The sequence below is a fragment of the Prionailurus bengalensis genome, chromosome B4 (genome assembly GCF_016509475.1).
Source record: "Prionailurus bengalensis isolate Pbe53 chromosome B4, Fcat_Pben_1.1_paternal_pri, whole genome shotgun sequence".
Lineage (NCBI taxonomy): Eukaryota > Metazoa > Chordata > Mammalia > Carnivora > Felidae > Prionailurus > Prionailurus bengalensis.
This window is the reverse complement of record NC_057358.1, coordinates 54405651-54430868: the sequence shown is the minus strand read 5'-3', so window position 1 is coordinate 54430868 and position 25218 is coordinate 54405651. Positions and strand designations below refer to the sequence as shown.

Below are 25218 nucleotides of genomic sequence, written 5' to 3'. Positions count from 1 at the left end.
TTTCTCCCTATCCAGCACACTTTCATAACTGTGGACATAAATATTGCAGTAAATTTTGTCTGATTGTTTGGGTGAGGTTTATTCAATGTCAGAATTCCTAAAATGACCTTTCAAACTCTTCAACTTTCTTAGTAATGGACCTTTGAATGACTGCTGCACCTGTTTCTTCAGTGTTTCCTTACACAACCTGTCACTCTCCTTTTTGCAGGTAGTTATGAAGGCCCTGCCGCTTTTTCCCCTCTTCCTCTCTTCTCACAGTGACCCTGTGGGCCAAGGTGGGTAAAGCAAAGGGTTGGACTGTATATTCTTTGCCATCAGTACAGCTAAATGGATGATGCAGAATGTGGAGAAAGGGGGGCAAAGTAACATTTGTCCTTGGATAATTGATTTTGGGGATAAATGTTTTTTTTTTTTTTAATTTTTTTTTCAACGTTTATTTATTTTTGGGACAGAGAGAGACAGAGCATGAACGGGGGAGGGGCAGAGAGAGAGGGAGACACAGAATCGGAAACAAGCTCCAGGCTCTGAGCCATCAGCCCAGAGCCCGACGCGGGGCTCGAACTCATGGACCGCGAGATCGTGACCTGGCTGAAGTCGGACGCTTAACCGACTGCGCCACCCAGGCGCCCCTGGGGATAAATGTTTTAAGGCCAGGGACCAATATTTGTGTTTTAAACTCAGATGATATTTTTTAAAAATGGTTCTGCAATTGCAACGAGGCTGTCTAGTCAATGAATTAATGTGTCATAGCTCATGCTCATCATACACACCACAGAAACAACCCACATGTGAATTATTGCACAATAAATTCATGCTCTCTTGTGTATTGCAGCTTAATTAGTCAGCTACATGAGTTAGATGAACCTAAATGGGATAATGTCATGTGATGTATAAAACAGGACAATACTGTGAGGTATTTGACACATTTTCTGCAGGGAAAGCAGGGTTGATTTGTCTATGATGTCTTTTGATATCTGTTTCTGTGATATTTGTTTTGTAACAGGTGACATGAGATATCTGAGCTGCATTGGTTGGTTGAGCATCATTGTTCAAGAAGTATTTATTGTTTATTTAGATATTATGAAGGGATAGGATATACCAGATGAAAGATGATGCAGCAGATTTGAAGCCTGAGACTTGGAACGTGGCAGCCCCAAATCAACTTGGGTTAATTCAGTTCTTCAAACCCCATCTGAACACTCTCAGTTCCCTGGCCTTGTTGCAGCTCTCTGACCCTGGAATCCTCTTCAGTTGCAGCTAAAATGCTGCATCAAGCACTTCGCAGATTTGGTCAAAAGCTGGTATGCAGACGTAAGCTGGAACAACCGGTGGCTGAGGATGACCCATCCAGAAGCCTGAGCACTCTGGATTTAGTGGCCCTGGGTGTGGGCCGCACAGTAGGTGTAGGTGTGTATGTCTTAGCTGGTGAGGTGATCAGCAATCAAGCAGGACCATCCATTGTGATCTGCTTCTTGGTGGCTGGCCTATCTACTGTGTTGGCTGGGCTGTGCTATGCAGAAATTAGTGCCCGTATTCCCCATTCTGGCTCTGCATATCTCTACACCTATGTCACTATAGGTGAATTTTGGGCCTTCGTCACTGGCTGGAACCTCATCCTTTCCTGTGTTGGTGGTATAGCCAGTGTGGTCCGAGCCTGGATCTTAGCTTTTGCTAGCCTGATTGGGATCCAGATCTTTCAGAAACTGCATGAGAGCATTGCACCATATGTTCCCCAGGTCTTTTCAGAATACCTAGACTTCTTTGTTGTGGGCTTTGTGTTGTTGCTCATTGGATTGCTGACTCTGTGGGTGGATGAGATTTTCCTGGTTAACAAAGTGCTCACATTGGTGAGCCTTTTGGTTCTTACTTTTGTCATCATCGCTGGCTTCATTAAGGGGGACCTGCACAACTGGAAGCTCACAGAAGAGGACTACGTAAAGGCTGGACTCAATGACACCTCAAGCTTGGGCCCTCTGGGCTCTGGAGGATTTGTGCCTTTCGGCTTTGAGGGGATTCTCCGTGGAGCAGCTACCTGTTTCTATGCATTTATAGGTTTCAGCAGTATTGTACCAGGGTTGACAAAGCCAAGAATCCCTGGAGTTCCATACCCACGGGCATTATGATTTCACTGTTCATCTGCTTTTTGATGTATTTTGGTGTTTCTGCAGCACTTACACTCATGGTGCCTTACTACAAGCTTCAACGTGGCAGCACCTTGCCTGAGGCCTTTCTTAATATTGGCTGGGCCCCTGCCTGCTATGTTGTAGCTTTTGGATTTATCTGTGGTTTTCCTGTCAGTATCTTAGGCTTTATGGTCCCCATACGTCAGGTGATATACAGGATGTCAGAGGATCACCTCCTGTTCCCTGTCCTTGCCAGGATCCAAACAGGCAAATACACCCCCATCGTGGCCACTGTGATCTTGAGCATTATTGCACCAATCATGGCCTTCTTCTTTAGACTCACTGATCTTGTGGACCTCTGGTCACTTACTTTCCTGATAGCTTACTCCCTGGTGGCTCTTTGTGTTCTCATCATCAGTTATCAGCCTGAGAGGAGGAATGGGGGAAATGAAGCAGAGATGCAGGAGGAGAATGGGCCTGCAGCAGACAGGCTGACTCTACAAGGACTACTTTTTCCAGGCAGCTACTCCCCAACTCCATTCTCTGGCCGGATTGTCCGTGTTTGCTCCTCACTGCTTGCTCTGCTGCTCACTCTTCTTTGCCTGGTGCTGGCCCAGTGGCCAGTTCTGCTTTCTGGAGACCCAGTGTGGATTTCAGTGGTTGTGCTGCTCCTGGTGCTCATCACTGGGATCACTGGGGTCATCTGGAGACAGCCACAGAGCCCCAGTCCTCTTCCCTTTAAGGTCCTTGCTCTCCCTCTCCTCCCACTACTGAGCATCTTCATGAATGTTTTCCTTATGATGCAGGTGACAGCTGACGCCTGGATCTTATTTGGTATCTGGATGTTGATTGGTTTTGCCATCTACTTTGGCTATGGGCTCCAGGGCAGCCTGGTCGCTAACCCCACTTAAGTTAGTTCCAAAACTATACACCTTGAACTCAACAGTTCCAGTACATATTTGGTTTAACGTCATCACACTGAAATGCAGTCTTGTCCCCTGCACAGTTATGTAAGGTACTCTTAGCACATGGAAATCTAGGTTTGCCATGGGATGTTGATGTGGGGGAACACTAATAGAGCTTGTAGTTATCGTGAAGTGAAGGGTGTGTCTTTGCTCTTTCTCCTTTTTTTTTAATTGTGTACTTTTTATTTGTCTCTGTAGCTCTATACTGGATTTAAAAAAACGATTATTAAAATAAACTAAAAATTATTTTGCTTTCTTTGTGGTAATATCCAGTGGAGGAAATACTGGATCATTTGGCAGTTCCATTTTCTAATTTTTGAGGAACTCCCATACTGTTTTCCATAGTGGCTGCACCAATTTACATTCCCAACAAGAGTGCATGACAGTTCCTTTTTTTCTACATCTTCACCAATACTTGTTATTTTGTCTTTTCAATTGTAGCCATGGGGCAGGTGTAATGTGATATTTCATTGTAGTTCTAATTTACATTTCCCTGATGATGAGTGATGCTGAGCATGTTTTCATGTGTGCTTTGACTTCTGTTTTTAATTTTTAATGTTTATTTTTTTTGAGAGAGAGAGAGAGTGAGCGAGCGAGCAGGGGAGGTGCAGAAATAGAGGGAGACACAGAATCTGAAGAAAGTTCCAGGCTCCAAGCTGTCAGCACAGAGCCCGACATGGGGCTCAAACTCACAAACTATGAGATCATGACCTAAGCCAAAGTCAGAAGGTTAAACGACTGAGCCACCCAGGCACCCCTCTTGACCTCCATTTTTTAAATGGATTATTTGTGTTTTGGTGTAGAGTTGTGTAAGTTCGTTATGTATTTAATATATTAACCCCTTATTACCTATATCATTTGGAAATATCTTCTGTCATTTTGTAGGTTGTCTTTTCATTTTTTGATGGTTTCCTTTGTTTTGCAAAAGCTTTTTAGTTACATTAATTTGAAAACATATGTACACCTATGTTTATTGCAGTGTTACTTGACAATAGCCAGGATATGGAAACAACACAATGTCCATCAATTGATGAATAGATAAAAAAGATGTGATACACACACACACACACACACACACACACAAATGGAATATTATTCAGCCATAAAAATGAAATCTTGTCATTTGTAACAACATGGATGGACCTATAGGGTATTATGCTAAGTGAAATAAGTCAGCCTGATAAAGACAAATACCATATGATTTCATTCATATGTTGAACTTATGTCTTAAAACATAAAACAAATGAACAAACAAACAAAAAGAGACAAAAAAGCAACCTCCCCCAGACTCTTAAATACAAGGAACAGACTAGTGGTTGACAGAGGGGAGGTGGGTGGGAGGATGGGTGAAATAAATAAAGGAACTAAGAGCACACTCATCTTCATGTGCAGAGAAATGTGTAGAATCATAGAAATATTATATAGTACACCCTAGAATAATAGAATGACACTGCATGTTAATTAATACTTCAAAAAATAATAAAGGGGAGACAAGAGGCCAGAAAGAGATGAAATACGGACCCTGCCCTTAAGGAGCTTAAATTCTAATACAAAGGGTAAAGCCTAACTGTAGCATAAGGTAGAAAGTGTTGTCCTAAGTAATATGCAAATAAAATGTCCTGGGAATTCAGAGTGGAGGATGATCACTCGTGGATGACACAGTAGTGAGGATTGATCCGTGAAATCAGAGTAGACTTTGTAGAGGAATGGCATTTGAATTGGCTCTCCCCAGGGACACATAGGATTTATGCCACACATGGGAAGCAGGGAGAGATTGTAGGAAGAGAGAACAACTCTAGGAAAAGCATGGGAAAAGGAAGCAGTGTTCAGAGCACACTGAGCATGTAGTGTAGCCTGAGCCTTGGCTGTAAGAGGGGGGCAATAGAACATGCACAGGTGGATTGGAGCCAGGGCTTTCCTCTGACCAGAAAGCACTTTGGCTTTAAACCTACTACCCATACTGAAAATCCCTGGGGCTGGTTCTTCTACTTGGCGATATCTGCATTCTTGGACTTGAAAGTTACTCTACAATTGTCAGCTTTTGTCCACCTGCTCAGAAACACAGAGCTGAGAACCAAGTGTCCTGGGTTCTGGTCTTATTTCCACCACTAAGTAGCCATGTGACCTTGAGCAAGCCTCCCAGTTCCCTCAACACTCTGCTTATTTATCTGTAACATGAGAGATCAGAACTGATCATTTCTAAAGTTTCATTTACTTAAATAATTCTAAGATTTCCTCTGGTTCTTGTGTCCTCTCATTCTCTGAACTAAGTCTCTACTGCATGTGATTTGAACCAACATTCTGCCCACTTTTCACTACAACCCATTCTTAGAGCTGTAGAGGTCTAATAAAGCATACCCCATCTCTCCCTCTTATGTTTGGAACCTATTGATAGAGACAGATAATTAAACCTTCAGCTTTAGATCTGCAGCCTAATTTGTTTGCTAATACTGCATCCCTAAATAAGCTAGACTTACTCCTCATCACAAATAGTGCTGAGCACCCCCACCCTACACCATAGGAGAGAGCCTGCATTTATTAGATTTTCTCATGTATGAACAGCTTGGAATGAAAGTGTCCTGTGGGCATGTTGTTTCTGGATAAAACACACACACACACCACCACCACCACCACCACCACCAACAACAACAACAACAACACAGACTGGATCATGTTATGGTCTAAGCTGGTTATTCTCAGTTGCTGTCTTTTCAACCCACTAAACAAAGTCGAAGTGTGGGCGAGGGGAGGGGAGAGAAGCCAGGAATAGTACTCTGTTCAGGGGTGCTCAAACTTCAGCAGGTGTCACCTCACCTGGAGGGCTTGTGAAAACAGACATTGCTGGCCCTCACTCCTAGGGTTTACAATTCAGTAGATCCAGTGGGGCTTAGAACTTTTACTTCTAACAAGTTCCCAAGTGATGCTGATGCTTCTAATATAGGGACCACACACTGAAAAACAAAGCTCCAGCTGAAGCCCCTCACATGTATGATGAAGTGTTGGAAATAAAGTCGCCCTTTGGACATTTACCTTTATTTAATCAAGATGTAGGTTAGTATTTCATCCTTAATACCTTCATAGTGGAGAAATCATGGTGAATCATTTCAAAATGTATATGTTTATCAAATCACCGCAATGTATACTTAGATATCTTATAATTTTATATGTCAATTATACCTCAATAAAGCTGAAATAAAAGAAATACCACAGTTATCTGGGTGTCTTTATTTTCTTCATTTTGTTGGTGATTTATGTCTTAGGTAAGGAGTGTATCTTGTTCATTCCCTCAGAACATCCAACTGGGGGCCATGCATATAAACAGCTTTTAATAAATTCATGTTCAATTGACTTGATCCTTACACTGTTCTTTGATACAGAAAATGCTCCTTCCTTTCAGGCTAGCACTGTGCTAACCCTTTAAAACTATCTTCAGTTTTAGAAGACTTCCTTAATAATCATCATTTCTCTCCATTCAGAACTATCTCTATCTCTATCTCTATCTCTATCTCTATCTCTATCTCTATCTCTATCTCTATCTCTATCTCTATCATCTCTTCATCTCTATATCTATCATCTAGAACTGTGCCCAGGCACTTTTGGTTTTGCCTTTTTGTGACTATGCTTGAGTTCTGCTGACTGTCCTGTCTGTTCCATCACAGTGGAATCTTACTCAGGGAAGGAGGCTATTCTTCCCTTCTCCCAGGCCCAACAGTAAGAACAGTGCTGTTCATTCAAAGAAAAACTATTCCCATAGGATTGGGGAAGGGTCCTGAAGTAGTAAAACTGATAGAAGGCTCACCTGCTTTAACCTGACTCAAGGGAGTCCCTGCAGATGAACTAGCTCAAGAATTTCCCAAAGTCATCTTTCTTTCTTTTAAAAAAAATTAATGTTTTTTAATTTATTTTATAATTTTTTTTTTACTTTTCTTTTTTAAGAATTTTTTTTAAATTTTTTATTTTTTTAAAGTTTACATCCAAATTAGTTAGCATATAGTGAAACAATGATTTCAGGAGTAGATTCCTTAATGCCCCTTACCCATTCAGCCCATCCCCCCTCCAACAACCCTCAGTTTGTTCTCCATATTTATGAGTCTCTTCTGTTTTGTCTCCCTCCTTGTTTTTTATATTATTTTTATTGCCCTTCCCTTATGTTCATCTGTTTTTATCTCTTAAAGTCCTCATATGAGTGAAGTCGCATGATTTTTGTATTTCTCTGACTAATTTCACTTACCATAATACCTTTCACTTCCATCCACGTAGATACAAATAGCAAGATTTCATTCTTTTTGATTGCCGAGCAATACTCCATTATATATATATATATATATATATATATATATATATATATATCTCACAACTGCTTTTCTTTTTTAATTTTTGTAACGTTTATCTATTTTTGACAGAGAGAGATTGAGCATGAGTGGGGGAGAGGCAGAGAGAGAGGGAGACACAAAATCCCAAGCAGGCTCCAGGCTCTGAGCTGTCAGCACAGAGCCCAATGCGGGGCTCGAACTCAGACTACGAGATCATGATCTGAGCCGAAGTCAGATACTCAACCGACTGAGCCACCCAGGCACCCCTATACCACAAATTCTTTATCCATTCATCCATCGATGGACATTTGGGCTCCTTCCATGCTTTGGCTATTGTTGATAGTGTTGCTATAAACATGGGAGTGCATGTGTCCCTTCGAAACAGCACACCTGTATCCCGTGGATAAATGCCTAGTAGTGCAATTGCTAGGTCATAGAGTAGTTCTATTTTTCATTTTTTGAGGAACCTCCATACTGTTTTCCAGAGTGGCTGCACCAGCTTGCATTCCCAAAACAATGCAAAAGAGATCCTCTTTCTCTGCATCCTCACCAACACCTGTTGTTGCCTGAGTGGTTAATGTTAGCCATTCTGACAGGTGTCAGGTGGTATCTCATTGTAGTTTTGATTTGTATTTCCCTGATGATTAGTGATGTTGAGCATTTTTTCATGTGTCAGTTGGCCATCTGGATGTCTTCCTTGAAGAAGTGTCTATTCATGTCTTCGCCCATTTCTTCACTGGATTATTTGTTTTATGGGTGTTGAGTTTGATAAGTTCTTTATAGACTTTGGATACTAACCCTTTATCTGATATGTCGTTTGCAAATATCTTCTCCCATTCTGTCGGTTGCCTTTTAATTTTGCTGATTGTTTCCTTCGCTGTGCAGAGGATTTTTATTTTGATGAGGTCCCAGTAGTTCATTTTTGCTTTTGTTTACCTTGCTTCTGGAGACGTGTTGAGTAAAAAGTTGCTGCAGGCAAGATCAAAGAGGTTTTTGCCTGCTTTATTCTCGAGGATTTTGATGGTTTCCTGTCTTACATTGAGGTCTTTCATCCATTTTGAGTTTATTTTTGTGTATGGTGTAAGAAAGTGGTCCAGGTTCATTCTTCTGCATGTCGCTGTCCAGTTTTCCCAGCACCACTTGCTGAAGAGACTGTCTTTATTCCATTGGATATTCTTTCCTGCTTTGTCAAAGATTAGTTGGGCATAGCTTTGTGCGTCCATTTCTGGGTTCTCTATTCTGTTCCCTTGATCTGAGTGTCTGTTCTTGTGCCAGTACCATACTGCCTTGATGATTACAACTTTGTAGTATAGCTTGAAGTCTGGGATTGTGATGCCTCCTGCTTTGGTTTTCTTTATAAGATTGCTTTGGCTATTCGAGGTCTTGTTCCATACAAATTTTAGGATTATTTGTTCTAGATCTGTGAAGAATGCTGGTGTTATTTTGATAGGGATTGCACTGAATATGTAAATTGCTTTGGGTAGTATCGGCATTTTAACAGTTTTTTTCTTTCTATCCAGGAACATGGAATCTTTTTCCACGTAGTTGTGTCTTCTTCCATTTCTTTCATAAGCTTTCTATAGTTTTCAGTGTATAGATTTTTCACCTCTTTGGTTAGATTTATTCCTAGGTATTTTATGGTTTTTTTGGTGCAACTGTAAATGGGATCGATTCCTTGATTTCTCTTTCTGTCACTTCATTGTTAGTGTATAGGAATGCCACCGATTTCTATGCGTTGATTTTATATCCTGCAAATTTGCTGAATTTATGAATCAATTTTAGCAATTTTTTGGTGGAATGTTTTGTGTTTTCCACATAGAGTATCATGTCATCTGCAAAGTGAAAGTTTGACCTCCTCCTGGCCGATATGGATGCCTTTTGTTTCTTTGTGTTGTCTAATGGCTGAGGCTAAGGCTTCTAATGCTATGTTGAATAACAGTGGTGAGAGTGGACATCCCTGTCTTGTTGCTGACCTTAGGGGGAAAACTCTCAGTTTTTCCCCATTGAGGATGATATTAGCATTGGGTCTTTCATATATGACTTTTATGATCTTGAGGAATGATCCTTGTATCCCTACTTTCTTGAGGGTTTTATAAAGAAAGTATGCTGTATTTTGTCAAATGATTTCTCTGCATCTATTGACAGGATCATGTGGTACTTGTCCTTTCTTTTATTGATGTGATGTATCACATTGATTGTTTTGGGGATATTGAACCAGTCCTGGATCCCAGGTATAAATTCACTTGGCCATGTTGAATAATTTTTTTTTTTTAAATTTATTGTTGGATCCAGTTGGCTAATATCTTGTTGAGGATTTTTGCATCCATGTTCATCAGGGAAATTTGTCTATAGTTCTCCTTTTAGTGGGGTCTTTGTCTGGTTTTGAAATCAAGGTAATGCTGGCTTCATAGCAAGTATTTGGAAGGTTTCCTTCCATTTCTATTTTTTTTAAAAAAAGCTGTTTTTCGCATAGTCTTCCCCCCCCCCCCGCCATTTCCATCCTCTCTCCACAAGCAAAAATAGCTCCCTGCCCCCGGCGGCTTCTCTCCCCCAGTTCACTTCTCCACGCCATGTACTTGCTGAGTGCTGTGGTTCAAGTTGTGAAGATTGTTGTGTTAATCACCAAATCAGTTTGTTACGTGTGCAGGCTGGTTTAGTGTTGACCTGGCTGTATTTCATTGATGTGAGACACAAAAAAACTTCCATTTAGTTCCACCATCTTGGCTTCTCCAAAATCTCAGAAAGTTCTAAAGCAAACACCTAAATATAACTACAGACCTTTGCAAAAACTTAATATGTAATTATTTACTTAAGCTGGCAATAAGATTCTACAGAAGGTCATAGTTGTTAGAAAAACTTAGTTCCTTTAACATTGAGAAGTTTTAGTTCTCTTAAGTAACCAAAGACCTGATAAAGATAAAACACGGAAACTGGTTTTCTGGGCAAGGAAAAGAAGAAAAAAAAAACCCTTACTTTATAATTTATTATACAGAGGAGACCAAAAATCCAAATAAACTTTGTCCTCTAATGGAGAGAAGAGCAGAATTTCCATTTTATACAAGTGTGGGGCTAGTTGTGGTGGGCAGGGCATCCCCCAGGTAGGACTGAAGTGCCTGCCAGGTTTTCTCCTGGTCACCCTGTTCCTCTGTGAGCCTCCGCCCATCACTTTGCTGATGGAGAGATATTTCTTCAGCTCTCCTTTACACCTGACAGGGTCTGCCTACAGGAAGATGGGGGGGGGGGCATCAGGCAGAGGGCAGGAGAGAGAAGGGGCAATGTCCTTCCTTTCATTGGGCTCTGAGCCCTGCTCTTCTCCCTAGATTCTGAAGGGTGGGAGAGGTGTGAAAGCAGATGTAGAAATGACTTGAAATGGGGCAAAATTGTTGGATGCAGTGGGTTGGAGAGATGGAGGTAATTGGAAAGTGGAGCTCACTTAGGAGTTGGGGTTTTCTGGGGGAGGTGAGCAAGCAGGGGAGGGAGGCAGGCTGGGTCAGGTGGAAGGTTGTAAAGGTGGGAGGGATATAGAAAGAGGTGGGCAGTGCAGAGGGTCAGAGGGATGGGAGGTGGGTAGGGCAGGGAGGTGGAGGAACCAGGATGGGACAATGCCAGATGGAAACTCAGAGATGGTCAGGGTGGCAGGTTGCTGGAAGGACTGGAGGAGGATCCCACTGGGAGGAGGAGAAGGCAGACAGCAGTACAGAAACAGTCAGAGCCTGGGAGGATTGTAGAGAGTAAGCCTGTGTCATGGAAACAAGGATGTTTGTGGGTCCTTGGAGGATCCCAAGAAGGCGAGGGAAAGACCTCCAGAGACACTTCCCACTCAGACTGAGGCCTGACTCTGAATGGACTTGAGGAAACCACCTGAACAGCAGGGGAAGGGGTGCAATTCCTGCTCCCTTTAGCCCAAGAAACCTGCAGGTATTGCCCATCAGGGTGGGGGTGGGCTTGGCTGCTTCTCGGCTCTGAGCTCAGAATCCAGTGGGGTTTCTTTGGAGCAACTGTTTAGTATTCATGAGTTTAAGAAATCTCTCCCACATCTGCTTGTCACAGCTAGTCTTGTCATATAACTGTCCATAGTACTGTCCATGAAGAATGTTTCAGAATTGGAGTAATCAGAGAAGGTAATGATGACTTTCTACAGGAGGGCTCCATGCGGGATGAGTAGCCCTTCATGTCCATCTCATGCATCGGCCCAGCACTCCATTTGGAACATTTGAGCTTTTGTCAGTCACTTTAAAGGTTATTATGGAATGGGATCAGAAGTTTGAAACTCAAGAGGTCTCACTCAGTTCTAGTACTGAATGTCCACCCTGCTATGGCTTGTGAAATGATGTTTTTACTCTTTAGAGAATTATAGAGATATTTAATTTTTATAATAAAAGATTTACTAATGTCTAATAACTGCCAACATGTACAGATACACAACAATGCTGTATGCTGATTACAGAAACAATATGCAATCAGTTTCAGTTGGATCCATAATGCTATAGTATCTAAAATATAGATCTGATAGCATGTTCATATTTTCAACTTTTAGGTGTATGGGTGTTACATTATTCTTTTCTCTTTTTTAAATTTACATAAAGAATCAATAAATCATTATGATGTTAAAAAATAAAATAAAGACGGGGTGCCTGGGTGGTTCAGTCAGTTGGCCGTCTGACTTCGGCTCAGGTCATAATCTCGCAGCTCATGGGTTCAAGCCCCACATAAGGCTCTGTGCTGACAGCTCAGCTGTGCTAACAGCTCAGAGCCTGGAGTCTGCTTTGCATTCTGTGTCTCCCTCTCTCTCTGCACCCCCACCCCCTTCTCACACACTCTCTCCCTCTCTCAAAAATAAACATTAAGAAATAAATAAATAAAATAAAATAAAGTTTATTATGGAAAACCCAATCTGCAAATGAGCAAGAGACTGATGGAACAAGAAGAGTGGGGGCTGGTGTGGGGAAAGGGGAATGGGATAGAACCTGCCAAGTTGAGATCAAGTTTCCCCAGGTGTGAGGACTTGGTGGTCTGACCCTGAAGGAGACTGGGTTTCTGTTTCATGGACACAAGACTGGAAGGGTGTTGGGGTGATGCTCACCACAGATGCTTGGGGATTGAAATGGGGTGGCTTTCACAGGTAGACATAGTCCTGATGGACTGTCTTAATCTTCACACAATTATTAGGTATATTTTATTAATCCAACTTTACAGGTGATGAAATTGAGTCTCAGAGAGGCTATGTCAATGACTCAAGATAACATAGCTTAGTAAGAGGCAAATCTGGATTTGAACTCAGGTCTTTGACTCCTGAGCTCTTGCTCCTTCCATAACACCACTGGGTAGAAAGTCTTACTCTGTTATGTGTCTGCCTCAGCTTCAGGCCTGGGGATGGAGAGCAAGGTGGGTTGTGGCTGATAAGTGCTCAAAAGTGTTTGTTGTATGGAGGAATGAATTACTTGTGCAGGTTCACCTTCCATTGTGTGGGCCTAAGTTCTAGAGACTCTGTCAGGAAGGAGAATATAGCAAAGGAGTTCCAGTGTGGGCCAGGAAACTGGAAATGGGTTTCCTGTGGGTTTCCATCCTTTTCCTGGGCATTTCTAGATCTATAGAATCTAGAGGACTGGGCACTGGCTCCTTACAAGAAAAGAATAGAGTGGAGTGTATGTGTGCACAGTATATTTGATAAGAGTATGACAGTGTGTAAGTTTGGGTGTGCATGCCTGTCTGTAAAGGTAGGAGTTTGTGAGTACGTGTCTTTGTGTTGGAAACATGTGGGAATGTTTGTGATAAATGGGTGTGTATATGTGTGTATTTGAGGGTATATGTCTGTGTGTATGTATGAGTGTGAACATCTGGGTGTGTGTATCTGCATGTGTGCAGGTGCAAGTGTGCATATGTGTATGTGTGCAAGCTGTCGCAGGGGAGCTGAAGACTCATAGTTGAAGATGTCTTTGATGTGATTTGTGCAATCTTCTTGCAAGATTCAGGCTGTGGTATGGAATGGGGTGAGTTGGGAGGGCAGAAGAGGAAGGCTGTCTGTGCTTGGGGTGTGAGGGGATTGGGTAATCTGAGCAATGAGTGCCTCTGCCCTGGCAGGTACAGAGGGATGGCATCAGGATTCCAGGTCTGAGGCTGGGTGGAGACTGGGTCCTGAGGCCTTCACTCAGGACTTGCACTGGAAGAACTCAGACACCCTATTCTGACCAGGGAGGGCCATAAAGAGGTGGGGTCAGGATGGGAGTGTGGCCAGACAGTGGAGGGTTCAGGCCTACTCTCTCCCCCATCCACACCCCCAGGATTTGGGAATGACGTAACCAGGCTGCTATTCCTACCTCTAGGCCCCACCCATTCTTCCCAAGGGCCTTAGAGTTTCCAGAACTCTTTGTGTGCCACCTTCTGAGGCTGGGATGACCAAAATCACAGTGAAGACTTGTCTCTAGTCAGTACTACCCAGACAGGTCCAAAACAAGTCCTTGTCTCTTGGAGGCACCTGGTAAGCCAAATATGCATTATTACTGAATTTCATACAAGCTAAGGCTTCAGACCACTTGTGCTGGGAAGTTCTTGCAGAGTTTAAACTCAAATTTCTGGTTGTACTTTGTGCCCCAAAATCCCAGGCTAAGTTGGTTAAGTTGGAGCCAATCACCTTCAGCCAAAAGTATAGAAGAAGTTTCTTCTGGATAGGGAAGTGGGTCAGAGTATATGGACACTAAGAGGATGTGGGGCTAAAGCTGGTGGATCACAGAACTCTCCTGGGCAGAATGGCCATGATCAACAGGGCAGATTCAGAGACGGGAGCTTAGAGATCAACAGTTTTTCCTGTTTCCCATGTTATTCCAAGCTGTGCCAGGGGAAGCAGCAGAAACCGAGGCTACGATAGGAGGGACCAGATTAGAAAGGGAATGTGTTTCCCTGACTACAGCTTTGAGAAGCCTGTGGAAACACAGGATAAACAGCAAATTATGAAAGCAGAAATGTTCCTCTTGCAGCTCAGGAAGTAGGAAGAGAGGTGCCAGGGCTGTGGGACTCTGAGGGGCAGAGGGGTGTGTGTGCTGAGGGTGAGGGTGTGAACAGCACAGTGTTTGTGGTGTACATGTCTGTGCGCTGTGTTTAACAGTCCCATGTGCACCAGTCATGTACGTAAACATGAATCACATGGGGAAGGGCGCAGCTTTGACATGTTTTTTTTAAACCAAGAATTGTGATCTGGCTTCTCACTGGGGCCTGCAAAGTAAGCTTTTCTATTAGGAGCAGCAGTCAGCACCAATGGGAAGACCCCTCGAGTGAGAATCAAGAAAATGTGGGTTCCAGTTCTGGCCCTAGTTATCAGCTGGGACCCTATGACATGTCACTTCTCTGAGATGGGATGTCATTTGCTGTCCAAAAATAAAGGAAAAGCCACAAATTCCTTCTGTGCCAGCAGCCTCAGTGCTGGGGACCAGAAAAGGGAAGGGGACTGGAGTGGGTGATGGCATTTCAGGGGCCAAAAGGAATAAGGGATGCCAGTGAAAAAGGCTGCATGAGGGGTTTCCTGAATTCAGAAATTCATGGGTTCTTGCTGGAGCCACTGATTTCCCCAATCTGGGCAACCCAGCCCTATTTCAGCACCCAGCATGGAGGAATGGCTCTTCAGCCAGAGACGTTCTCTGCCGTCCTCTTGTGGCTGCTGAGTACTATGTAGGTCTGAGAAGGTTTTGCTCTAGCCCACAGGGCATCTTCCCTTGCTCCCTGGTGGAAATTGCCTATTATCAGGAAAAGGGACCTTTCTTTGCTCCTCTAACCTCATCTTTCCCCCCAACTCCCCTGGTTCCTGGAGGCACTCACAACCTCCTTAAGATTTAAGTCTGTCTGAGATTTATCTCTGTTTTCCATTTCCTGAGGTTTTAAGTTCTGCTTTCGGGGATGTGCAGTGGAGACAAGGGGTTGAAATTAAGATACTGAGCCAAGAGAGCAACTTCTCTTCTCTGGGTTCCATCTATAACCTCATCTATAACCTTAGCTTCCCAGGTAGTAGGAATTTTTGAAAACATTTAGGGGCTAATGACATTCCTGGAGAAAATGGGTTTGGAGCAGACCAGAGTTATGCATCTAGGCTTCTGTGAAATTGTACCCAAGTTAGCAGGGAGGTGGATTGCCAGAAGCCATGAGGCAAGAGACAGGGATGCTGGAGGGAGATGGTGTATTTGACAGATACTGACAGGACTCCTTATCTGCTAGCTCTGGAGTCCCCTCCTACCCACCAGGCTGCCCTTGACTTCCCTTCTAGTATTCACTGCTCATTAGTGACTGTCTTTGGGGACACATCCAATGGGCCACATTGCATTGGATGGACAAGAAGGGTGAGTAGGGAAAAGGGGACACCAGGTAAGTGATGGAAGAGGAGGGGTTGAAATAACTGAAATTTGAGCTGATATCTGAGGATCACTCGGGAGCTTGGAAGACGTGGCAGGGGAATCTTTCCTGGGGGCAGATGCTGAGTTGCTGAAGAGGAGTAACTGGGGTGAGGGTGGAGGTGTGAAGAAATACTGAAAGATATTGAGTTCCACTTATTTTGGGAGACCTGATAAAAATTAGCCATGATTTTATTGAGAGCTTCCTATGTACAAGGAAGGGTTATAGCTGCCATGAGAAGATAAAAGAGGGACACACATTTTCTATTCTCCTTTGAGTATTGAAGACCTGCCTATCTCCTCCATGGACTGGTTGTCCCATGTTTGCCTATCTGAGAGGTGCAAGGAGCACTTGGGGGATTTCACCCAAGATGCAGAGGGAAAACTCCCAGGTTTTCTGTCCTGCACTCCCACCCCTTTCTGGCAAAGCACCTCCAGTGGGCCTTCTGCCTCTCCTCACTCCTCTTCTCACAGAATTCTCCAGACTTATAGATACCTGGATGAGGGGGGACATTGACTGCCCTTCCAGAATTTCCAGTGACTCCTGGTTGACAAACTAGGGAGGGGATAGGGTCAAGCCTCAGTGCCTGAGTAGCCAGTATAACAGACAGGGAGGCAACTCGCATCTGGAGTTGTGGAGAATGTTAGGGGTGAAACAGAATGTTCCAGTGGAAACCTGAGTTTCATCCTAATCTTCCAGCCATCTATCTTCCTCATAAAAGGCTGCCTGCTGCATCCCCTTTATGTCCTCTGTGCCAGCCCACCCCATGAACCACAGGACAGCATGTGGGAGGCAGAAGGGGGGAGATGGACACAGGGACAGGGACAGAAAGGCCCAATAAATTCAAGCCAAGACTAACAGGAGACAAACAGTCCACAGTGGAATGGAGAGACAAGGAGACAGACCCAGAGATGGTAGGGAGGGAAGAGGGGATCATCTAGAGAGCAGAGAGAAAGGTCCAAGACAGACACAGAGAGACACCCAGAGGTCAGAGATAGTAGAGATAAACATGGATGCAGAGAAATGAGTTGGAAACAGGCTCAGAGGGTTTGAAAGCCATGGATCCAGAGCCAAACAGATACATGGGCATAGGGCCAGGGCAGAGCAGATAGCCTAAAGAAGTGCACACAGAGAGGGAGGAGAGGGAGACAGAGAAGGGAAAGGAGGAGGTGGGGGCCAGAGAGGAAGGCAGTGAGAAGGGGCAGGTAGAGGTTGCAGAGGTTGGGATGCAGACTCTGCTACAAGGGTTCTACTGCTCTCTCAGGATCTGAGAGTCCAGTGCGATGAGAGCCGTGTGTGTGTGTGTGTGTGTGTGTGTGTGTGTGTGTGTGTGTGTGTGTATGCGCGTGCACACACACACACACACACACACACACACACACACCCTCTCTCTGTCTTCACTCCTTCCCAAATCCTATGCCTCTCCCCTGTGCTCTTTGAGGCTTATTCCTGCTTCCCCCTCTCTGAGCACTGCCTCTCACCCTGGGTTCCTCTACCTGCCTCAGTCCCACATCACTTCCACATAGTCTCTCCTTCACTCAGGCTTTTCATACTTTTGCCTGGACTTTATATTTCTCCCCCATTCTGCTGCTATCACTCCCTCCCTGGCACCCTAGACTCTGTAGGCTGGTTCCTCCAAGTCACCTCTGCCTTGGTCTCCTCCTGCAGGTCCTCCTTCCACCCTTCTGCACTCTGCCTGAGGCTGATGTTGCCTCCCAGTCTCAGTCCCAGTCCTAGCTGTGTTTCTGCCCTGATTCTTTTTTTTTTTTATGAAATTTATTGACAAATTGGTTTCCATACAACACCCAGTGCTCATCCCAAAAGGTGCCCTCCTCAATACCCATCACCCACCCTCTCCTCCCTCCCACCCCCCATCAACCCTCAGTTTGTTCTCAGTTTTTAACAGTCTCTTATGCTTTGGCTCTCTCCCATTCTAACCTCTTTTTTTTTTTTCCTTCCCCTCCCCTATGGGTTCCTGTTAAGATTCTCAGGATCCACATAAGAGTGAAACCATATGGTATCTGTCTTTCTCTGTATGGCTTATTTCACTTAGCACCACACTCTCCAGTTCCATCCACGTTGCTACAAAAGGCCATATTTCATTTTTTCTCATTGCCACGTAATATTCCATTGTGTATATAAACCACAATTTCTTTTATTTATTTATTTATTTATTTATTTATTTATTTATTTAAATGAAATTTATTGACAAATTGGTTTCCATACAACACCCAGTGCTCATCCCAAAAGGTGCCCTCCTCAATACCCATCACCCACCCTCTCCTCCCTCCCACCCCCCATCAACCCTCAGTTTGTTCTCAGTTTTTAACAGTCTCTTATGCTTTGGCTCTCTCCCATTCTAACCTCTTTTTTTTTTTTCCTTCCCCTCCCCCATGGGTTCCTGTGAAGTTTCTCAGGATCCACATAAGAGTGAAACCATATGGTATCTGTCTTTCTCTGTATGGCTTATTTCACTTAGCATCACACTCTCCAGTTCCATCCACGTTGCTACAAAAGGCCATATTTCATTTTTTCTCATTGCCACGTAATATTCCATTGTGTATATAAACCACAATTTCTTTATCCATTCATCAGTTGATGGACATTTAGGCTCTTTCCATAATTTGGCTATTATTGAGAGTGCTGCTATGAACATTGGGGTACAAGTGGCCCTATGCATCAGTGCTCCTGTATCCCTTGGATAAATTCCTAGTAGTGCTATTGCTGGGTCATAGGGTAGGTCTATTTTTAATTTTCTGAGGAACCTCCACACTGCTTTCCAGAGCGGCTGCACCAATTTGCATTCCCACCAACAGTGCAAGACGGTTCCCGTTTCTCCACATCCTCTCCAGCATCTATAGTCTCCTGATTTGTTCATTTCGGCCACTCTGACTGGCGTGAGGTGATACCTGAGTGTGGTTTTGATTTGTATTTCCCTGATAAGGAGAGACGCTGAACATCTTTTCATGTGCCTGTTGGCCATCCGGATGTCTTCTTTAGGGAAGTGTCTATTCATGTTTTCTGCCCATTTCTTCACTGGGTTATTTGTTTTTTGGGTATGGAGTTTGGTGAGCTCTTTATAGATTTTGGATACTAGCCCTTTGTCCGATATGTCATTTGCGAATATCTTTTCCCATTCCGTTGGTTGCCTTTTAGTTTTGTTGGTTGTTTCCTTTGCTGTGCAGAAGCTTTTTATCCTCATAAGGTCCCAGTAATTCACTTTTGCTTTTAATTCCCTTGCCTTTGGGGTTGTGTCGAGTAAGAGATTGCTACGGCTGAGGTCAGAGAGGTCTTTTCCTGCTTTCTCCTCTAAGGTTTTGATGGTTTCCTGTCTCACATTTAGGTCCTTTATCCATTTTGAGTTTATTTTTGTGAATGGTGTGAGAAAGTGGTCTAGTTTCAACCTTCTGCATGTTGCTGTCCAGTTCTCCCAGCACCATTTGTTAAAGAGACTATCTTTTTTCCATTGGATGTTCTTTCCTGCTTTGTCAAAGATGAGTTGGCCATACGTTTGTGGGTCTAATTCTGGGGTTTCTATTCTATTCCATTGGTCTATGTGTCTGTTTTGGTGCCAATACCATGCTGTCTTGATGATGACAGCTTTGTAGTAGAGGCTAAAGTCTGGGATTGTGATGCCTCCTGCTTTGGTCTTCTTCTTCAAAATTCCTTTGGCTATTCGGGGCCTTTTGTGGTTCCATATGAATTTTAGGATTGCTTGTTCTAGTTTCGAGAAGAATGCTGGTGCAATTTTGATTGGGATTGCATTGAATGTGTAGATAGCTTTGAGTAGTATTGACATTGTGACAATATTTATTTTTCCAATCCATGAGCAGGGAATGTCTTTCCATTTCTTTAAATCTTCTTCAATTTCCTTCATAAGCTTTCTATAGTTTTCAGCATACAGATCTTGTACATCTTTGGTTAGATTTATTCCTAGGTATTTTATGCTTCTTGGTGCCATTGTGAATGGGATCAGTTTCTTTATTTGTCTTTCTGTTGCTTCATTGTTAGTGTATAAGAATGCAACTGATTTCTGTACATTGATTTTGTATCCTGCAACTTTGCTGAATTCATGTATCAGTTCTAGCAGACTTTTGGTGGAGTCTATCGGATTTTCCATGTATAATATCATGTCATCTGCAAAAAGCGAAAGCTTGACTTTATCTTTGCCAATTTTAATGCCTTTGATTTCCTTTTGTTGTCTGATTGCTGATGCTAGAACTTCCAGCACTATGTTAAACAGCAGCGGTGAGAGTGGGCATCCTTGCCGTGTTCCTGATCTCAGGGAAAAAGCTCTCAGTTTTTCCCCGTTGAGGATGATGTTAGCTGTGGGCTTTTCATAAATGGCTTTTATGATCTTTAAGTATGTTCCTTCTATCCCGACTTTCTCAAGGGTTTTTATTAAGAAAGGGTGCTGGATTTTGTCGAAGGCCTTTTCTGCATCGATTGACAGGATCATATGGTTCTTCTCTTTTTTTTTTGTTAATGTGATGTATCACGTTGATTGATTTGCGAATGTTGAACCAGCCCTGCATCCCAGGAATGAATCCCACTTGATCATGGTGAATAATTCTTTTTATATGCCGTTGAATTCGATTTGCTAGTACCTTATTGAGAATTTTTGCATCCATATTCATCAGGGATATTGGCCTGTAGTTCTCTATTTTACTGGGTCTCTGTCTGGTTTAGGAATCAAAGTAATACTGGCTTCATAGAATGAGTCTGGAAGTTTTCCTTCCCTTTCTATTTCTTGGAATAGCTTGAGAAGGATAGGTATTATCTCTGCTTTAAACGTCTGGTAGAACTCCCCTGGGAAGCCATCTGGTCCTGGACTCTTATTTGTTGGGAGATTTTTGATAACCGATTCAGTTTCTTCACTGGTTATGGGTCTGTTCAAGCTTTCTATTTCCTCCTGATTGAGTTTTGGAAGAGTGTGGGTGTTCAGGAATTTGTCCATTTCTTCCAGGTTGTCCAATTTGTTGGCATATAATTTTTCATAGTATTCCCTGATAATTGTTTGTATCTCTGAGGGATTGGTTGTAATAATTCCATTTTCATTCATGATTTTATCTATTTGGGTCCTCTCCCTTTTCTTTTTGAGAAGCCTGGCTAGAGGTTTGTCAATTTTGTTTATTTTTTCAAAAAACCAACTCTTGGTTTCGTTGATCTGCTCTACAGTTTTTTTAGTTTCTATATTGTTTATTTCTGCTCTAATCTTTATTATTTCTCTTCTTCTGCTGGGCTTAGGCTGCCTTTGCTGTTCTGCTTCTAGTTCCTTTAGGTGTGCTGTTAGATTTTGTATTTGGGATTTTTCTTGTTTCTTGAGATAGGCGTGGATTGCAATGTATTTTCCTCTCAGGACTGCCTTTGCTGCGTCCCAAAGCGTTTGGATTGTTGTATTTTCATTTTCGTTTGTTTCCGTATATTTTTTAATTTCTTCTCTAATTGTCTGGTTGACCCACTCATTCGTTAGTAGGGTGTTCTTTAACCTCCATGCTTTTGGAGGTTTTCCAGACTTTTTTCTGTGGTTGATTTCAAGCTTCATAGCATTGTGGTCTGAAAGTAAGCATGGTATAATTTCAATTCTTGTAAACTGATGAAGGGCTGTTTTGTGACCCAGTATATGATCTATCTTGGAGAATGTTCCATGTGCACTCGAGAAGAAAGTATATTCTGTTGCTTTGGGATGCAGAGTTCTAAATATATCTGTCAAGTCCATCTGATCCAATGTCTCATTCAGGGCCCTTGTTTCTTTATTGACCGTGTGTCTAGATGATCTGTCCATTTCTGTAAGTGGGGTGTTAAAGTCCCCTGCAATTACCACATTCTTATCAATAAGGTTGATTCCGTTTGTGAGTAATTGTTTTATATATTTGGGGGCTCCGGTATTTGGTGCATAGACATTTATAATTGTTAGCTCTTCCTGATGGATAGACCCTGTAACTATTATATAATGTCCTTCTTCATCTCTTGTTACAGCCTTTAATTTAAAGTCTAGTTTGTCTGATATAAGTATGGCTACTCCAGCTTTCTTTTGGCTTCCAGTCGCATGATAAATAGTTCTCCATCCCCTCACTCTCAATCTAAAGGTGTCCTCAGGTCTAAAATGAGTCTCTTGTGGACAGGAAATAGATGGGTCTTGTTTTTTTATCCATTCTGATGCCCTATGTCTTTTGGTTGGCGCATTTAATCCATTTACATTCAGTGTTATTATAGAAAGATACGGGTTTAGAGTCATTGTGATGTCTGTATGTTTTATGCTTATAGTGATGTCTCTGGGACTTTGTCTCACAGGGTCCCCCTTAGGATCTCTTGTAGGGCTGGTTTAGTGGTGACAAATTCCTTCAGTTTTTGTTTGTTTGGGAAGACCTTTATCTCTCCTTCTATTCTAAATGACAGACTTGCTGGATAAAGGATTCTTGGCTGCATATTTTTTCTGTCTAGCACCCTGAAAATCTCGTGCCAATTCCTTCTGGCCTGCCAAGTTTCAAAAGAGAGATCAGTCACGAGTCTTATAGGTCTCCCTTTATATGTGAGGGCACATTTACCCCTTGCTGCTTTCAGAATTTTCTCTTTATCCTTGTATTTTGCCAGTTTCACTATGATATGTCATGCAGAAGATCGATTCAAGTTACGTCTGAAGGGAGTTCTCTGTGCCTCTTGGATTTCAATGCCTTTTTCCTTCCCCAGTTCAGGGAAGTTCTCAACTATTATTTCTTCAAGTACCCCTTCAGCACCTTTCCCTCTCTCTCCCTCCTCTGGGATACCAATTATGCGTATATTATTTCTTTTTCGTGTATCACTTAATTCTCTAATTTTCCCCTCATACTCCTGGATTTTTTTATCTCTCTTTTTCTCAGCTTCCTCTTTTTCCATAACTTTATCTTCTAGTTCACCTATTCTCTCCTCTGCCTCTTCAAGCCGAGCTGTGGTGGTTTCCATTTTGTTATGCATTTCGTTTAAAGCGTTTTTCAGCTCCTCGTGACTGTTCCTTAGTCCCTTGATCTCTGTAGCAAGAGATTCTCTGCTGTCCTGTATACTGTTTTCAAGCCCAGCGATTAATTTTATGACTATTATTCTAAATTCACTTTCTGTTATGTTATTTAAGTCCTTTTTGATCAGCTCATTAGCTGTTGTTATTTCCTGGAGATTCTTCTGAGGGGAATTCTTCCGCTTGGTCATTTTGGATAGTCCCTGGTGTGGTGAGGACCTGCAGGGCACTTCCCCTGTGCTATGGTGTATAACTGGAGTTGGTGGGCGGGGCCGCAGTCAGACCTGATGTCTGCCCCCAGCCCACCGCTGGGGCCACAGTCAGACTGGTGTGTGCCTTCTCTTCCCCTCTCCTAGGGGCGGGATTCACTGTGGGGTGGTGTGGCTCCTCTGGGCTACTTGCACCCTGCCAGGCTTGTGATGCTGGGGATCTGGCGTATTAGCTGGGGTGGGTAGGCAAGGTGCTCGGGGGCAGGAGGGGCAGGCTTAGATCGCTTCTCCTTAGGTGATCCACTTCAGGAGGGGCCCTGTGGCAGCGGGAGGGAGTCAGATCCGCTGCCGGAGGTTTGGCTCCGCAGAAGCGCAGAGTTGGGTGTTTGCGCGGAGGGAGCAAGTTCCCTGGCAGGAACCAGTTCCCTTTGGGATTTCGGCTGGGGGATGGGCGGGGGAGATGGCGCTGGCGAGCGCCTTTGTTCCCCACCAAACTGAGCTCTGTTGTCAGGGGGCTCAGCAGCTCTCCCTCCCTTTGTCCTCCAGCCTTCCCGCTTTCCGAGCAGAGCTGTTAACTTATGACCTCCCAGACGCTAAGTCGCGCTTGTTATGGGAACACAGGCCCCTCCACTTTTGCAAGCCAGACTCGGGGGCTCTGCTTGGCCGGCGAGCCGCCCCTCCGCCCCGGCTCCCTCCCGCCAGTCCGTGGAGCGTGCACCACCTCGCCGCCCTTCCTACCCTCTTCCGTGGGCCTCTCGTCTGCGTTTGGCTCCGGCGACTCCGTTCTGCTAATCCTCTGGCGGTTTTCTGGTTATTTAGGCAGGTGTAGATGGAATCTAAGTGATCAGCAGGACGTGCGGTGAGCCCAGCGTCCTCCTAAGCCGCCATCTTGCCGCTCTCTCTAAACCACAATTTCTTTATCCATTCATCAGTTGATGGACATTTAGACTCTTTCCATAATTTGGCTATTGTTGAGAGCGCTGCTATGAACATTGGGGTACAAGTGGCCCTGTGCATCAGTACTCCTGTATCCCTTGGATAAATTCCTAGCAGTGCTATTGCTGGGTCATAGGGTAGGTCTATTTTTAATTTTCTGAGGAACCTCCACACTGCTTTCCAGAGTGGCTGCACCAATTTGCATTCCCACCAACAGTCTGCCCTGATTCTTTATCAGATTCTCTTTTCTTGCTCAGTTTCAGGTGTGGTTGCTGGCCTTTGCCCCCACCCTCTTCTGTAGGGTCTCTTCTGGACATGCCAGAGCTCCAATTCGACCTATTTCCTCCTCTCCTTCCTATTGTGAAGGTTCAGGTGTTGCATTCTGGCTCCCAGTCTCTGCCAGGACCTCCCTGGTTGTGAAGCAAGAGGTCTTGGGCTGAATTGGAATACCAGCCATGTTCTTCCCCATGTAGCCTCTTCACCTGGACTTACTCACCTGTAAAATGTGGGAAATAATATAGGAGCTTCAGGATATAACGCATGGTAATGCAGTGAGAATTAGCGCTGTGGTAAGGAATACAACAAACTCAGAGACTAAAGAGATGGTGACCTGAGCCAAAATCAAGTCAGATGCTTAACTGACTGAGCCACCCAGGTGCCCCTCAAACCATTATAAACACCTAGGAAATTGACCTGAGAATTCATGCAAAATCTGCATAATTTGAGCCAGAGAACATGACAGCTTTGTGGTGTGGAGAGGTGAATTGGGGGAGAGAAAAGCCACAGAGCTGCCACGTGTAGGAAGCCATTTTCACAGAGGACAGAGAGAGAAAGAGAAGAGGGGAAAGTGAGGCGCATTGGGATCATGCAAGTAAAGCACTATCCCTGAAAGAGGCTAGACAGAAAGATTGAAAACACTTGCAGGGAACTGGAAGTTCCCCAGACCATTGTTCGCCAAAACCATTGCTAGAGAGAATGGAAAGGGTTTCGTTACTGCCAGCATTCTATAAACAGTGGAGCACAGAGTCTGAAGTTTCAGAGCTCAGTGTCTGGCTATGCTCTGGTGAGGAAGGAAAGCGAATCCTCAGGAGCAGGCAGCTTGGTATGAGTGGTCTGTGTGCCACATGGGGAGAAGTGGTTCCCCTGCTTGGACTGCATTTGGTAGAGGCCATACAGCTTCCCTGTGGACGAAAGTCACAGAAGACCCCAGAGAGCTGCCACGTTTACTGCTATAGTGAAAAGATACCAGCTGAGTGCAGCAAAGCCTGGCACCAGGTGTGTGTTGTGATTTACCATAAACTCTGA

The 25218-nt window shown here is 43.7% G+C and overlaps 1 protein-coding gene across 1 annotated transcript; it reads left to right on the top strand.

Moving 5' to 3' along the window:
- The first annotated feature begins 203 nt into the window (after positions 1 to 203).
- On the top strand, positions 204 to 3207 carry LOC122473064 (cationic amino acid transporter 3-like). Its single transcript, XM_043563172.1, is given in 3 exon segments — positions 204 to 275; positions 1004 to 2064; positions 2067 to 3207. Coding segments are annotated over 2 exon segments (1770 nt in total). The 5' UTR covers positions 204 to 275; positions 1004 to 1262; the 3' UTR covers positions 3035 to 3207.
- The last annotated feature ends 22011 nt before the right edge of the window (positions 3208 to 25218 follow it).